The 16,348-nt window shown below is 46.6% G+C and overlaps 2 protein-coding genes across 2 annotated transcripts; one reads left to right on the top strand and one right to left on the bottom strand.

Moving 5' to 3' along the window:
- Positions 1 to 314: 314 nt before the first annotated feature.
- Positions 315 to 5,498, bottom strand: LOC102703950 (ribosomal RNA-processing protein 8). The gene is made up of 9 exons (XM_006650720.3): positions 5,215 to 5,498; positions 4,232 to 4,293; positions 3,737 to 3,788; positions 3,285 to 3,399; positions 3,098 to 3,192; positions 2,185 to 2,291; positions 1,988 to 2,102; positions 865 to 909; positions 315 to 754 (listed from the first exon to the last, which is right to left on the bottom strand). Exons 1-9 carry the CDS (start codon positions 5,422 to 5,424, stop codon positions 686 to 688), a joined length of 870 nt encoding a protein of 289 aa, XP_006650783.2. The 5' UTR covers positions 5,425 to 5,498; the 3' UTR covers positions 315 to 685.
- A 329-nt stretch (positions 5,499 to 5,827) lies between these two features.
- On the top strand, positions 5,828 to 15,573 carry LOC102703667 (DNA-directed RNA polymerases II, IV and V subunit 11-like). Its single transcript, XM_006650719.3, has 6 exons — positions 5,828 to 5,935; positions 7,567 to 7,661; positions 14,476 to 14,565; positions 14,650 to 14,728; positions 14,809 to 14,904; positions 15,305 to 15,573. Exons 2-6 carry the CDS (start codon positions 7,609 to 7,611, stop codon positions 15,347 to 15,349), a joined length of 363 nt encoding a protein of 120 aa, XP_006650782.1. The 5' UTR covers positions 5,828 to 5,935; positions 7,567 to 7,608; the 3' UTR covers positions 15,350 to 15,573.
- Positions 15,574 to 16,348: the final 775 nt, after the last annotated feature.

Below are 16,348 nucleotides of genomic sequence, written 5' to 3'. Positions count from 1 at the left end.
TGACACGCCGAAGACCTGGTCGAATCAAATTTCACCCGCACGCACGGGGACGAAAAAGATGACTTGACCCAGGAAAAGGAACAGAATTTCCACCAGAAAGTGGCACGCAGTCAGGCAAATCGATCGTGGCTGTAATCCATAGTGGCAGCGACCGTCACCCGTCAATACCGATCCACATCTGTGTGCTACAAGTCAAAAGGCAGCAAGAAAAGAAGACCAGTAGCAATGTAGCATATCGAGTTAGCTAAAGAGACAACCACATTGTTAAGCTAGTAGGTTTGCAGTCACTAGCCACGTAATGGCACAATTACGCATTGAAAAGTTATTGGTTTTAGTTGCACGCAGTATGTGTGTCAGATACATAATTATAAACTGCACTGTGAGCATTCTCCCTCCATATCAGAAAAAAACGAATTTCTGAAGATGAATCTGAACTTAGTTTATGTTTAAATTCATCTTCAGAAATTTTTTTTTTCTAGACGGATAGAGTACCTCATTCGACAAGTCACTACATGTCTACATGTCTTAGGTAACGCATATAGAAAATCGTTCAACAACGAAACGAGAATAGGTACTAACAGAAACGGATAAGCCTGACATATGGGAACACAAAGTACAACAATAATTTAATGTAAGAGAACTTTGGAAGAGGTCTAAGTACAATTACAATTATCAGTGGATGGGATCATCGGCGTTTGTACAAGCAAGGTTTCAACTGAGGCCAATCGACATTTTTGACCATCTTACTCTTTTCCTGAAAAGACATGTGAAGCATTCAGTGCCAGACAGATAGCTGGACAAATAATCTCCCGATGATCAAAGTATGGAGTAATTTAGTTAAGGTACGGAAGTGGCATGACTGACCTTTTTCCGGAAATAGAACAGAATGAACATTTTGTTTTTCGCGTCCTGCGGAAAGGAGTCAATCACAAATTAGAAAACATGATGACATTGTTCTCTTTTCACACAGTATGGTTTGTGTCAATACAGACTTTTGAGCATGGGACAAAGTGGTGAAACATTAATGGGAACATTTCAGATACCATAACAAAGAATGGGCACAAAGAACATATTAGTTTCTGAAGCACACGATAAGGATGGGATATTTTGGAAATAAGACCTATGGTTAGGTAACTACTGCACTAAAAGCAACATCATAGCTCTGAATATTTAGTGATACTCAGACATAGTTGTATGTGGAACATAGCATAAAGAGCTAAGACAAACAGGGTTATACCAAGTACGATATAATACTATAGTATGACATAAATATAGAGTATAAATTGATGACCAATAATTGTCAATATGTTATAACAATTATTCAAAACCGCTCACTTAAGCTTTCATAAACACAAAACCACCTTATGGAGTGAACATTAAACAGTATTGCAAAGTTTTGGGGTTAGATGTCTGGTTTTAAGGTTCAAGGTGCTAAACAAACTTCCATCCAAAGTTTTTTTTTTTGAGGGGGGGGGGGATATTTGGGCTTTTCCGAAATATAATGATTCCCAAATCCTATCAAGCTACTTTTCAGCCCTCCAAAACGTCAAAAAAATATTCAGTATACAAGTTGTTATTCCATCAGTTCACAAATGGATTGTATGACCTTTTTCACATATGTGGCTCAGGACTTCAGCCTCGGTTTGCCATCAGTTAACACCACTGTTATGTTATAATCATTCTAGGGCTTCATTATATAAAATTACCTCAACATAACCACGAGGCTGTTTGGTTTGTTATGCTTTCAGCCATACCAAAATTTGGCAAGGTAGCAAACCAAACATGCTTCATATATCCCTCCATACCAAAAATTGGTAATTCCAAAAACTTCCTAACTCATCATCAGATGAAAAGTTTGAGAAAGGCATCATAACAAACACATCGTGTACACAACCTTACCAAAATTTGGCATTATAAATGGCAACAACCGAAACAGCCCCTAAGTTCACTTGAGAACAAGGTAGAAGAAAACCTTAAGAATACAAACCTTTGAAACAAGGGAAAACCCAAGCTTGCTGATGGCTTCACAAAATTTATCAGGATCAGCACCTCCAGTGTTTGGGTCTAGCCTACTCCTCACTTCAGCAATAAGAAGCCAACCACTGGATAAACAAATGTATCAATAGTAAAAGAGGGGGTCATAGACTGTCATAGAAGTGTAGCAGCTAATGAATAGTGGTGAACCTTGGCTTGAGAACTCTGTTTGCTTCCTCTATGTATCTCGGATAGTTTGTTCCCATCAAAGAAAGACAAAATATTGCCACTTCTACAGAGGACGACTGCAATGGAGTCTAGAAATAACAAGACCTTTAGTTTAACAACTCAGATAAAAAAAACAGATATTTTAGTGTTTGTTTGATATAATTAGTTTCAAATACTTTTAGATTAACTTCTTGTTTACAGAGGGAACATTGCACATGGTGGATCACAACAAACGTTAAGAATGTCAAAGTTAAATGAAAACACTTGATGAAGCCCCATGACGAGCACAGAACCATGAGGATATATAATGGAGTCATCAACTATTTTAGTAAATCACATTTCTAACTATTAGGAAAATTCCGTTACCGTGGTGTCCCAAAAGCTAGTGATTTCTTCCTTGCTGTCATGAATTAAAGAAAGAAATAGAACTTGTTTTTTATGACTAATACACTTTAATCATAGGAAGGTAGCAACTGGAAAGCTGCATAACCATTGGCCCTTCATGCATATACTAACATTACTTCTAATTCACACATGACTGTATTGAGTATTGGCATAATGGCTTCTAAGAAGATGTTAGCATCAGAATTCAGTGCTAAAAGAGCACTAGCCTGTAATGGTTCGATATCATGGATAAATTATGGCCGCACGCTAAGAAATAAAGGTAAAAATGACCTTATACAAGAATTTAGCCAATATTTGGAGGTTTAAAGTTTGTTTATTTTGTAATGACACAGTGTAGTGGTGATTGGTGAAGCATAGTAAACATAGTGTAGTTGTAAATTCCTCCTGAAGTCAAACTGGAAATGAACCAAGAAGTGGATGCTAACGCACCGAGACAAAACACACGCAAGTTAAAGCATCAAAGAGGTACATGATATGGTTAAATGCTTACATGAGCCATATCACATGCGATCACTGATGGATCCTCTGAAACAAGATCGATGGAGAATACCTTATTCTTCACATTTTTAGAAACTGCTGCATTGCCTAACAAGATGTCAATTGTATTAGCATGATTAAACATTGTGAGAACATGTCAACATCTTGAGAGTAAATGACTGAATGTTTAGCATTCTTACCACAGCCAAAATCTGCAACTGTCCAAGATGCACTATGACTCTTCAACCAGTTAATAATAACATTTACTGGTTGCTCTGGCCAATGTGACATTTGTTCTTGATATCCTGCATGATACTAAAAGAGAACAAAGTGAAATATCAGCCATGCATCAGGTGACAATAAACCCTGAACAAGCTATGCAAGAAGTCCCTGCGTATCAGCTGATGCAATGCATTTTCCTCTGACAAAAATACATGAAGAAGTATTCAAATAAGAAAGAGACAACTGATAGAATGAGGTTCGTGTAGGTAGAATTGTAGAGGTCAAAAAAGGCACTGACTCATGGGTTGGTAAGGTAAGATATGAAATAGTTGCTACCTAAATTCCAAAATTTGTGTCTATAGCCTTACAAGATAAAATTATTTTAAAAAACAATAAAATTATCAAGATGGATGAAAAGTGCATAACATACCACATCGAAAAGGTCAGGCTCATTTGTGAAGTAGTCAAATGCATCTTGTCCACTGAAAAGAATTAAACAATGTTTGAGTAAAAGAGTGAATCGTGCAAAAATAAAGCTCTGGTTTCTACAGTTCCAGATCCAAGGGTAAAGTCAAAGTCTATTGAGTACTCCAATTTAGAATACTATGCACCACAAGTGAGAGGACAATCCGTTTTTCAGGCATAGCAGTTGATATGTCGGGTAATTAGCAGTGCCAGGTCAGACAGAGCATGAAGGTTAAGATTGATCCACACCACTAGCACTTAGCACGATTAATGGCAGCAGCATGTTGTACAAAAAGTAAGCTACAATACTATGTGGCTATTTCAAAATATGAAGTACAGTCATGTTCCTACACTTCATTATTGGCAGAAAACTGTCCAATCCAGTAAGACAACGCAAAGCATTCAAGGCTAACAACACATGATTAGCGTAAAGTAGTTTTCTGTGGAGAAGAATGCAAACCTGCAAGTGTATAGTTTCTCATTTAACATTCTGAAATGACCGCCAGATAACCTTGCACGCATCTAGAGTGCACGTCATAAGAAAAACATATCGACTAATTAGCTCAGAGAAAAATGTAATGAACAGAAGGTAAACTCAGTAGTAACACATTCATGTTAGCCATGGCTCATCTCCAAATCGCAGGATAATTTGTTATTTTGTTTTTAGCAATGTTATTAATTCCTCTATCCCAAAGTAAGCTCATCTTTCTAGTTCAAAATTGAACTAGAAATATGAACTTGTTTTGATATGAACTTGTTTTGGGGCAGAGAAGTAAATTTATTGAGCGGCAAATACAAGCAAGATGTGGATACTGTGCTGGGCCTGTTGGCTAAAAAAAAAAGTACTACCTCCATCCTTAAATGTTTGACGTTACCTCCATCCTTAAATGTTTGACGTTGTTGACTTTTTTATATACGTTTGACTATTCGTCTTATTTAAATTTTTTTGTCAAATATGTAAAACTATATATATACATAAAAGTATATTAACAATAAATGAAATGATTTAAAAATAATTAATAATTATGTAAATTTTTTGAATAAAACGAGTAGTCAAACGTATATGAAAAAGTCAACGGCATCGAACATTTAAGGATGGGGGGAGTATTCAATATTGTGTTGCCTAAAACATTGTGAATACTGTGCAGATATAACATATTGAACCATCTATAAGAAAATATGAAGCTCTAAACGGAATTATTAAGGTTTGGTGCTTTTACTGTTGCTACTAAGAATAGCAGGAGCAATGAGGCAATCTATCCTTTGACGTCACCCGCAGAGGATCCAATCAACCAGTCAACCCATCGACCGTACCCAAAATTTCTTCTCGATGCTATCAGAACAGATTTGCAGTGCTTCTGCACACGAAACGAATCGAAACCAACCCACCGGCCACTGCTACTGGTACTGCATACCGCTGCTGCTCCAGTGTGAGCCGATTACCTTGTCGAGGAGGCTCGCAGGCCTCGCCTTGCTGCCTCGCCCCTCCGGCGTGGCGTTGGCGGCCCCGCGCTGCCGCTTCGCCGGAGGGGAGGGGGGTGGAGGCGCCTCCTGCGAAGACGACGGAGCCCGGGGCTTCCGGCGGTTCCTGCCGCCTCCTCGCCGGCGCCGCTTGCGGCAGGCGGCTGCCGCCGCTTCCTGCGGCGGCTCCATCGGGGTAAGGGAGGCGGCGCGGGAGGGCTTCGGGGTCTCGTGCCGCCGCCGCCGCTCTCTTGTGTTCGTCGCGGGCACAAACTTGTACGGTTCTACCCTACTACGGCCCATTATCGTCCTCTTGGCCTCTTGGGTCTGGCTAAATGGGCCATTTGATTTTGCACAAATTGCTGGGTCGGTCTAGAACTAGGGTTTGGGGAGCCCGTTCACCCCCGGTCAGCCGCCATTCCGCCGCCCGCGCCAGTCCGCCGCCGCCGGTGCCAGCGACAGTCCGCTGCCGGTCGCCGTCCTCCCTCCTCCCCCCCCCCCCCGCGACAGTCCTCCGCCCCCGTCGTCCTTCGCCGCCGCTCGGGCTCCGCGTCGGTCGCCGTCCTCCGTCCCCGTCGTCCTCCGCCGAGCTTGGGGTCGCCGTCCTCCTCCTCCGCCGCGGTCGCCTCCTCCCGTCGGGCGGCCTCTGTCTCTCCCACCGGCCACCTCCAACTCCCTTCTTCTTCCTCTACTCTGGTAGGTGGTAAGTGAAACATTCCCTCTTTTTTTTTCTTCTACTCTTGATTTACTTGCATGTGAGCAGAATAAGGGCATTTCCCCATAATAAATCTTCTAGACCTATTAAAAGCTGGCATTTTCTGGGTTGGTTTCTGTGGATTAAAGGTTGAATGCTTGCACTGTTGAACCTGTATCATTGTACTCAGTTTATTTTATTTCCATTGTCAATGACTGTTTGCTACTGGACGTAGCACTAGTTGACTGATAGTAGTACGCATTGACAGCACTATCCATTTTTATTCTCTGTCTTGACTATGTATTATATATTTTTATTGGCATAGATGGAAGAAGTGCGACGTATTCGACAGACCTTAATTGCTAGAGCAGCTGGGTTAGTTGCAGTGCTGCATGCTTACACCATTTTTGTTATACGAAGAGCTAGAAACCGTACCCCTAGGATCTCATATGGCCCAATGTCTGAAAGAGACGTAGCTAGGCAGTCAAACCTTTGTTTCATCTATCATACAGATGATACGAATTATTTAAATCAACTCAGAATGAGAAGGGCCCCTTTTTTCGGCTGTGTAACTTGTTCCGAGAAAGAGAACTATTGCGGGACAATATACATAGCTCAGTGGAAGAACAAGTTGCCATGTTTCTCCTTGTAGTAGGCCACAATCATAGATTTAGAGCTAAACTTCATGTTAAGGTAGTAGTGGACAACAAGTACTCTTTTGTAGTGAACATGATCACATGTTGGCTAAGGTGGAAATGGATGCCATACTATTCAGATTATGCTTATTTTATTTCAGCCTTGTTTTATTGTTTGAAGTATTGCAATGTGGAAGATGATGGTTTGGAGTACTGTTATCTACAGAGTGGCTGATAATTTAAAGTATTGCTTCAGGTTTCTTTTCAGTGCATGTTTACTCCATTTTATTTTGTGTTGGCATTGCACATGAGTTCATACTGGACACCATTTTATTTCAGATATGATTAGTATTATTTAGTTCCTTCTGGGTTTGCACGTACGTAGTACAGTTCAACGGAGACTCAGCAGCAGCAGCTAGCTTCTTTTTTTTCGATAATGGAAATTGAATCAACCTGTACATCAAAACATGTTTGGCAGCAAGCAATCCGCCATGGAATCATCTCATTTCACTGAAAATTGCTTATATATACTAGCAGTGGCAGCAAGCAATCTGCCATTTTTTGGCACCCAAAAAATATTATGAACACTGTTGTCACCACCATGATCAGAATACAGGGAAAAATATACATCAATGGCGTGCCAAAAAATAGAATAAAATTCAGTTGACAATTTGTTCAATAAGGACTTAGAAGATTTTTCATTGCACTAACACACGTGGCAACCTCAAAATTTAAAAGAAGAGGTGATTGCACTCAAGATCCAAACATCCAACCAAACACCATCTCCTCCATGCAACCTTTTACTGCAGGCAACCAAACACCATCTAACTATATCTGGGCTCATTCAATACAGACAACCAAACAAGTGCATCTGCATATTCAGAAACAGACCAAACTCAGCCTGGATTAGAGAGATGGGCCAGGCTAGGATGATTCAAGTAACCAAACACACCCTAAGGGAAAGACTTATGAAGTTGTTTTTGATTCTGTGAACCGTGTTTGCAGTCGAGGTGATTGGAGAGGGAGGGCGCAAAGATCTGATTGGAGATGAATGCTCCTGACCGCTACGAGCGCTTTGTCGTGCCCGAGGGAACCAAGAAGTGAGTCCATACTTGCATGGTCGTTCAATTCACATTGTTTGTGTATTGTCTGTTTGAAAAGAACTCTTAACTGTATAAGACTATAGATTAGTGCGCAACAAGTTGGCACAAAAGAGTAGAGGTGTTTCTAGCACTTTGACCCTGTTGTTTATGTGAGTCAGTATGAACTTATGAACTTACCATACTCTGATGCTTGGCGTTTAGTGTCTTAAAAAGATTCCTAGATGCCCTGGTGGCTTGTTTGCTTTGGATTAGGGCTTTGTCGCGCCTGACAGAGCCAATGAATAAGTCAGTTTATCGCCTGTACTTAGCCAGTAATTTTTGACACAATCAATTAATTACCATTTCTTGACTTGTTAAAAGGGGAGTTTTGTCCTGTTAGTATCTCTATTGTTACTCTCATTGGTGAGAGGATGACACTCAAACTTGGGGCAATTTTCTGTTTACTTATCACCAAATGTCATACGCTTCCCGGGGGAGGGTTGGATACATATTTATAGCTGCCTACTAGTCTAAAAGATGCTGTCCTAGAGCATCTCAACAACCTGTCCTAGAGCATCCTAACCACCTGTCCTAGAGCATCCTAACAACCTGTCCTAGATGCTGTCCTAGCAACTAAAAACTGAAAAACAAGGGTAGGACACCACAAGACCAAGACTAAACAGCCTAAGACTTATTCCTTCATTCTCCCCCTGAGTCTTTGTGCGTCGTCTTGTGGGAAAGTTGAGCCATCCCGATTCGGGAGCAAAGCTCAAGGAACTTGATCCTACCAAGGGGCTTGGTAAGCAGATCCGCAAGCTGGTCCTTGGTGTTGATGTAGCTTGCCTTGATGCTCCCTTCCTCCAAGCAGCCTCGAATGAAGTGGTACCTCACCCGGATGTGCTTGCTCCGTTCATGAAAGACAGGATTTCTTGCCAGGGCCAGAGCGGACTTGCTGTCCACCCTAATCTCCACCGCTCCAGTGTCTCGGCCGAGGAGATCACCGAGCAGTCGAGCAAGCCAGAGTGCCTGGGTCGAAGCAGTGGAGGCCGCTATGTATTCGGCCTCGCAGCTGGATAGGGCCACCACCTGCTGCTTGATTGACTGCCAGCTAACGAGGCACTTGCCGAGGAAGAAGAGAATCCCGCTCGTGCTCTTACTAGTGTCGATATCGCCGGCGTGGTCGCTGTCGGTGTACCCAATGAACTGTGCCTTTCCAGGGCACCTCGGGTAGTAGAGGCCGTGGTCGAGAGTCCTCGCAACGTAGCGGATGATCCTCTTCACAGCCTGCTGGTGCTCCGTCGTCGGTCGCTGCATGAACCGACTAACGTAGCCGACGGAGAATGCCAAGTCCGGCCGTGTGTGGGTGAGATAGCGAAGACTCCCCACAAGACGCCGGTACTGCGTAGCGTCCACCTCCTCCGCCGTGCTGTCCCGGCTCAGCTTCAGCCTCTCCTCCATCGGGGTGAGGGCTGGGTTGCAATCGTTGAGCCCAGCAAGCTCAACTACGCGCTTGGCGTAGGCAGTCTGGCGAAGTGTGATCCCGGAGTCATCTTGGTGCACCTCGATCCCCAGATAGAAGGAGAGGGGCCCCAAGTCACTCATCTGGAAAGTGGCCTTCATGTCTTCCTTGAACGTTGCCACCTCCGTATCCTTGGTGCCGGTGATCACCAAGTCATCAACATAAACACCCACCAGCAGGGTATTTCCTCCATTTCCCCGCCGGTAGATAGCAGCCTCGTGCGGGCTTGGCTCGAAGCCCATCCTCTTGAGCGTGGAATCCAACTTGGCATTCCACGCCCTCGGTGCCTGCCGCAGGCCGTACAGGGCCTTGTGCAGACGTAGCACCTTGCCCTCCTTGCCGGGGATCGCAAAACCCGGCGGCTGGTGCACGTAAACCTCCTCCTTCAAGTCGCCGTTGAGGAACGCCGACTTGACGTCCATGTGATGGATGCGCCAGCCTTCCTGAGCTGCCAGCGCAAGAAGGAGTCGCACGGATTCCATCCGTGCCACTGGGGCGAAGGCATCGTCGAAGTCGATCCCCTCCTGCTGCACAAAACCACGTGCCACCAAGCGAGCCTTGTGCTTGACGATGACTCCGGCTTCATCCCTCTTCAGCTTGAACACCCACTTAAGAGAGATCGCACGATGACCATGAGGGAGGTCAGCAAGCTCCCAGGTGCGGTTCTCCTTAACCGCGTCCAATTCCGCCTTCATCGCGGCGCGCCATGCCGCGTGTCTCTCGGCCTCTGCGAAGGACCGAGGCTCGCCGTCGTCGCACGCAAGGTGCAACTGTTCCTCTAGGTCATGAGGCACCAGTCCCGGCACTGGCTGGTCGCCGAGGAGGTCCTCCATCGTACGGTACCGCAGGGGCTCTCCATCATGGTAGGCGTCGATGCGCTCCTCATCGTGTGAGAGCGGAGTAGCGAACTGCATCGGGCTGCGCTCGACGTGAGCTGGTGTTGGTGTGGACGTGCCCGGAGGGGTGGCTGGTGGTGTCGGAGTGCGTGGGGTCGCCAACTGTGGTGGTGTCGGCGTAGAGCGCGGCGCAGCCAAAGTCATGGCTCGAGAGCGTGGCGCTGCCGAAGTGGTGTTTGCTGGAGTTGGTGGAGAATCGGAGACTGGGGTAGGCACGCTCGGTGAAGGGGAGCTGCCCACTCCCCCAGCTTCCCTGAAGTGGATGTACTCGACAGTGAAGTCGTCATACGTCGGAGTAGAGCCGTTGTCCACCGTCTTGTCCCATGTCCATCCGCGCCCTTCGTCAAACACCACGTCGCGTGCCGTGCGCACACGCTGTGTCGCCGGGTCGAGGATGCGGTAGGCCTTCGAGCCTTCCGTGTAGCCGATGAACACCCCTGGGATGCTCCTGTCGTCGAGCTTGCCGATGTGGCCAAGCTCCTTGGCGAACGCGAGGCAGCCAAAGACTCGCAGGTGGGAGACCGATGGCTTGCGCCCATGCCAAGCCTCGTACGGCATCCTGCCATCGAGAGCCTTGGTAGGTGAGCGGTTGAGGATGTAGACAGCCGTTACCACCGCCTCCCCCCAGAAGAGAGCCGGCATTCCTCTCTGCTTGAGGAGGGCTCGAGCCATCCCCACAACCGTCTGGTTGCGCCGCTCAACGACGCCGTTCTGCTATGGGCTGTACGGCGCGGAGTAGTGGCGGTGAATACCTTCATCGGCACAGTACGACGCGAATTCAGCCGCCGTGAATTCGCCGCCGTTGTCGGTGCGCAGGATGCGCAACTTGCGGCCGCACTCCGCCTCCGCAGCAGCCTGCGTGCGCCTATTGGCGTCCGCAGCCTCTCCCTTGCTACCGAGGACCGTCACCCACATGTAGCGAGAGAGGTCGTCGACGAGCAGCAAGAAGCGTCGTCCTCCTGGTGTGGCCGGAGTCACCGGGCCACACAAATCCCCGTGCACGAGCTCGAGCCGCTCCTTGGCTCGGAAGCTCGTCTGATGGGGAAAGGGGAGCCGCCTCTGCTTCGTCAACACACAGACGTAGCAGAACTGCTCCACGTGGTCAAGGCATGGCATGCCTCGCACCATCTCCTTGGTACTGAGCCGCTTCAGGGCCTCGAAGTGGAGATGGCCGAAGCGCTCGTGCCACTGCCACGCCTCGTCGTCCCGGCGGGCGACGAGGCACACGGGTTGTGCTACCTGCACGTTGAGGATGTAGAGTCGGTTGTTGCCTCTGGTTACCTTGACAAGGAGGCGACCACGGCGCTCCCCGATCTTGCGCCGATCCCAAATCCTCATGACTCCGTTCTTGATCACCACGCATGAGCCTTTCTCTTCTTCCAGCTGTCCAATACTGATGATGGAGTTCCTCAGCGCGGGGATGTAGTAGACTCCGGTGAGCAGCCTGTGCTCGCCGGACTTGGTGGTGAAGATGACGGAGCCGGTGCCCTTGATATCCACGCCAGAGGCATCCCCAAACTTGACGAAGCCTCGGACGCTGGGATCAAGCTCGGTGAAGAACTCCCGTCGACCGGTCATGTGATGGGTGGCCCCGGTGTCGAGGACCCATCCATCAGTCTTGTCGTTGGAGTCGTCGCCAAGAAGGGCTCGTGCCTTCGGCTCTTCTAGGTGGAGGAAAGCCGATGCGGCCGGTGCCGCTGGAGATAGCTCGATGCTTGCGTGTGCCAGGAGCAGGGCTGGTTCTTCCTCCACTTGTGCGGCGTTGGCTTGGCCTTGTCGTGGTTGTCGGCAGTCCTTGGCCCAGTGGCCAGACTTGCCACAGTTGCGGCAGGCGTCGTCTCGCGTCGGCCTGCGGTTGCCAGTGGTGCCGCCCTGGACGCCTCCGCGGGCTCCACCCCGGATGCGTCCTCGCAACCTGACCCGGACGCCTCCGCGCCCCTTGTGCAGATTGCCGCGCTTGCGGCCGCCTACCAAGGAGGACTCCCCCTTTTTCCCATCACCCTGGCAGGCCTCCCACTGCTCCCGAGTGAGATGGAGCTTCCCGCCAATGGTGATGGGCCCGGAGAGGGGCTGTGGCTCATCGCCGTCGACGACCTTGAGGCGACCAATCGCCTCCTCGATCGTCATCGTGGAGAGGTCCAGCAGAGACTCGATGGAGCGGGCAATCTGCTTATACTTCTCTGGGATGCAGCGGAAGATCTTCTCGACAGCTCTCTCCTCGTTGTAGGTGTCGTCGCCGTACTGCACCATCTTCTGCAACAGAGTGTTGAGACGGAGGGCAAAATCATCGATGTCCTCACCTGGCTTGAAGGCCAGGTTCTCCCACTCCTTGCTGAGTGCTTGCAGCGTGCTCTTGCGGGCGCGATCGCTGCCGATGCGTGCCGCGGCGATGGCATCCCAGGCCTCCTTGGCAGTCCGCTTTTGCGAAAGGGAAAACTGCATCTCGGATGGAACTGCAGCGATGAGGGCATCTAGCGCCCGTCGGTCTTCATCGTAGTCGACGTCGCCATACCGAACTGCCTCCCACATGTGCCGCACCTGGAGCCTCACCCTCATCACCGCGGCCCACTCGATGTAGTTGGTCTTGGTGAGGGTAGGCCACCCACCACCGGGACCAAAGTCCCTGACCACCGCTTGGATGCCGTGGTAGCCATGGCGCCGGTCAGGGGAGGGAGAGTCGCGCTGCCTGTGAGGGCCGCGCTCTCCGTAGATCCGGCCGCCATCACCGGGAGGGTAGCCGCCGCGGCATGTGTTCTCTGGGTTGCCGCCGGCACGCCTGCGCCCATCTGGGCTACCGTTGCCGCACGCGCCCTCGCTTGGGGCGCCGTCGGCGGATGCGTGGTCCCCTGGACCGCCGCCGCCATGGGGGTGGGCTGCTGCCCACCGTATTGTCCGCTCCCGCACCCTTCCTCTCGCCAGCTCCTCAAGGTTCCTGTCGGCGGTGATGTCGCCGACGATGGAGCCGTTGATGCTGCTACGCAAGGTCTCAACCTCAGCCTCCGCCGCACGTGCTGCATCTTCCGCCTCCTCTGCTTCTGCCTCCGCCCTGATCGCCGCCAACTCCGCTGTTGCCAGCCTTGCTGCCCTTGCTGCTGCTGCTGCGGTCTGTGCCGCTGCTCGCCTGCGCTCTTGCGCTGCAGCGAGCTCGGCGTCCTGCTGACGTCGTGTGCTCGAGGCGCCCGAACGCCGAGACTGTCCGTCGGACATGGCGCGCCTCCGGGGGGCTGCTACGTGGAGAAGGGAAGGGGAAAGGGGAAGGAGGAGCAGCCGGTGGTGCTGCTGTTGATGGTGGCTGAGTGCTCACTCGAGCTTGGGAAGGGGAGGAGCAAGAGATGTTCAACCTACAGGAAAGTGTGGCTCTGATACCAGATGTTAGTATCTCTATTGTTACTCTCATTGGTGAGAGGATGACACTCAAACTTGGGGCAATTTTCTGTTTACTTATCACCAAATGTCATACGCTTCCCGGGGGAGGGTTGGATACATATTTATAGCTGCCTACTAGTCTAAAAGATGCTGTCCTAGAGCATCTCAACAACCTGTCCTAGAGCATCCTAAACACCTGTCCTAGAGCATCCTAACAACCTGTCCTAGATGCTGTCCTAGCAACTAAAAACTGAAAAACAAGGGTAGGACACCACAAGACCAAGACTAAACAGCCTAAGACTTATTCCTTCATGTCCATCCACACTCTTCCCACTTGATCATGTATTCATGTGTAGTGTGCCACCCCTAACTTGACTCCCTGTAAAAACCATCAAATGTGTGGCCTGAAGCCATGACTCATATATGTTAGTATTCTCACACTAAACTGATTGTTGCATGGAGAACCCAGCAAGTATATTTTCTTTGGAGTAGTACATTTTCTAAATCATTTTGTGGATATATTGTGAAATATACCAAACCAATGAGCTTCTATGCCCCGGAGGCCCAGACATTCAGAAAGATGGTTCAAGAATTTTCACACAATTTATGATGGGCTATATATTGCCTTCTTATTATTTTGGAGTGCATGTGCTTTACATGTTCTCTAAATCAAGTGTTTGTTTGATGTAGGAAATGTTTTGTTCGATATTTCTATATATACTTTAGTTTTTCTAAAGATGATTTGAAGAATACATGTTACTGCTTTATGAAAATATGACATGGTTTATTTGAATTTCTCTGTTGCAACACACTGCATTTGACTAGTTAATTGTAAGAATAGAGTAGTGAGACACAAGTTCACAAAAACAGTGCAGTGGTTTCTAGCGGTTTGATCTGTTCAGATGCTTGGCGATTATTATCCAAAAAAGATGGTTAGATTCTTGGCATTTTGACCTGGTCGCTTGTTTCTTGGAATGAAGGCTTGTTGTTTGCCGCTTTAGTGCTTGTGGTCTTGCAGATATGTCTCTAAAACTTATTATTACTGGCGCAGGGTATCATATGAGCGGGATACAAAGATCGTGAATGCTGGGTCATTCACAATTGAGCGTGAGGACCACACCATTGGCAACATCCTCCGCATGTATGCACAGAATCTTTTTGTGACTAATTCGATCCTGCTTATTTTTGCAACTTTTGAATGTTTTTCACCTATGAAATTCTGCAGGCAGCTCCACAGGGACCCAAATGTCCTTTTTGCTGGTTATAAGCTTCCTCACCCCCTTCAGTACAAGATCATTGTCAGGGTAGGATGAAGGTTTTGTTTCCTTTATTTATTGTGTTTGGTTGGGGTATATGTAGTCTCATTGTTTTACTATGTCGGCAGGTCCATACTGCAAACCAGTCCACCCCTACTCAAGCGTACACACAGGCAATCAATGATTTAGACAAGGAGCTTGAGAATCTGAAGCAAGCTTTTGAGGTCTCCTCCTAGTGCTGTTGCTCCAATTTTTAGTTATTTATATGCTAACCTATGGTGTGTCATTAGAACGGTGGTACCTTCTGCTTCTCATGATTTCAAAATTTTCATGGCCATCTCTTCAATATATTATAGAATATTTGATATTGATGTTGCTGCTGGTGATTACAACACAAAAAAGGAGAGGAGTTTATACGCTGTTTTTCATGCCACTGTACTGAGATACCAATCATTCTGTGACAAAAATGTTTGTCCTGATATTTGACTGGATATATTTGCTGCGACCAAAAGCTTGTTCCTCTTGGATGACATTAGAGATGTTTATTAGTAATATGTTCATTAGAGATGACATTAGCTCCAATTATGCTACTGGTTACTGACATTCTGAGCCTTCTGTTTTCAGGACGAGAAGAACCGCTACGAGGAAAGGCCTAAGCAGGGATACTAGGCCAATGCTCTTGGACGTTATAAAACGCAGAACCTGTGTGGATGTTAGATCTGATGCCTGAGCATCCATGGATTTTTTTTATTTTTTATTTTTTGTCTTATGGATCCCCAGGACGCTACTAGGCTAATCCATGAACTCTTAAGGTAACTTGTGTATGCTTAAACTCAATACAATGCAATGCGGTTTCATCTAAATGCATCCTGTCTTGTGTATGCTCCAGCAGTCCAGCGTGTTGTACCTGTCATCTGTGGATCGTGCTTCTTTCGTTTTCTTTGTTTTATATTATGTTTTCTTTGTTTTATATTATAAGACTTTATGAATTTTTTGGACGCACACTTCTTAAACTATTAAAGTGTATGTTTTTTATAAAAAAATTCTATATAAAAGTTATTTTAAAATCATATTAATATATTTTAAATTTTTTATATCTAATAATTAACCAATCATTTACTACGCGGCCTAATTCATCAAGATTTTGCATGTTACTTGCCGGCCATAATTTTTGTTGTCGGGGATAGTATTTAGTCAAAAAAGTTATAACTTTGATTAATTATATGATTTCATTTTTGTCGTCGGGGATAATATTTAGTCAAAAAAGTTATAACTTTGATTAATTATATGATTTGGTACATGTAGAGTTGCTTTGATAGTTTCATGATACCAATTTAAACTAACGACAAATTTACAACCATCCTTTAAGGGTCTATATTCGGTTTGGAGAAAATTTAACCCACAAAAATAGTGTAAGATGAATGGAGTACATGCCCACATCAAATCCATCTGAATTTTTATAAGTGGTCAGAGTAGATGAAATTTTTCCTATGTGTTTCTTCGCTTATTGAAAAGGAAAAATTTGTTGGTTTCGTATATTTTATTTGTACAAACCATATGATTTTTATGGAAAATTAATCCTTAGAATCCAATACGTTGTTTTTCCTACATGAGTATAAAAATGCGGGAATAAATAAAATGTAGAAACGGAATGCCATATTCCCTAGA

This window comes from Oryza brachyantha, chromosome 3, assembly GCF_000231095.2.
Source record: "Oryza brachyantha chromosome 3, ObraRS2, whole genome shotgun sequence".
In the NCBI taxonomy this organism is placed as follows: Eukaryota; Viridiplantae; Streptophyta; class Magnoliopsida; order Poales; family Poaceae; genus Oryza; species Oryza brachyantha.
This window is presented reverse-complemented; position numbering and strand designations above follow the sequence as displayed.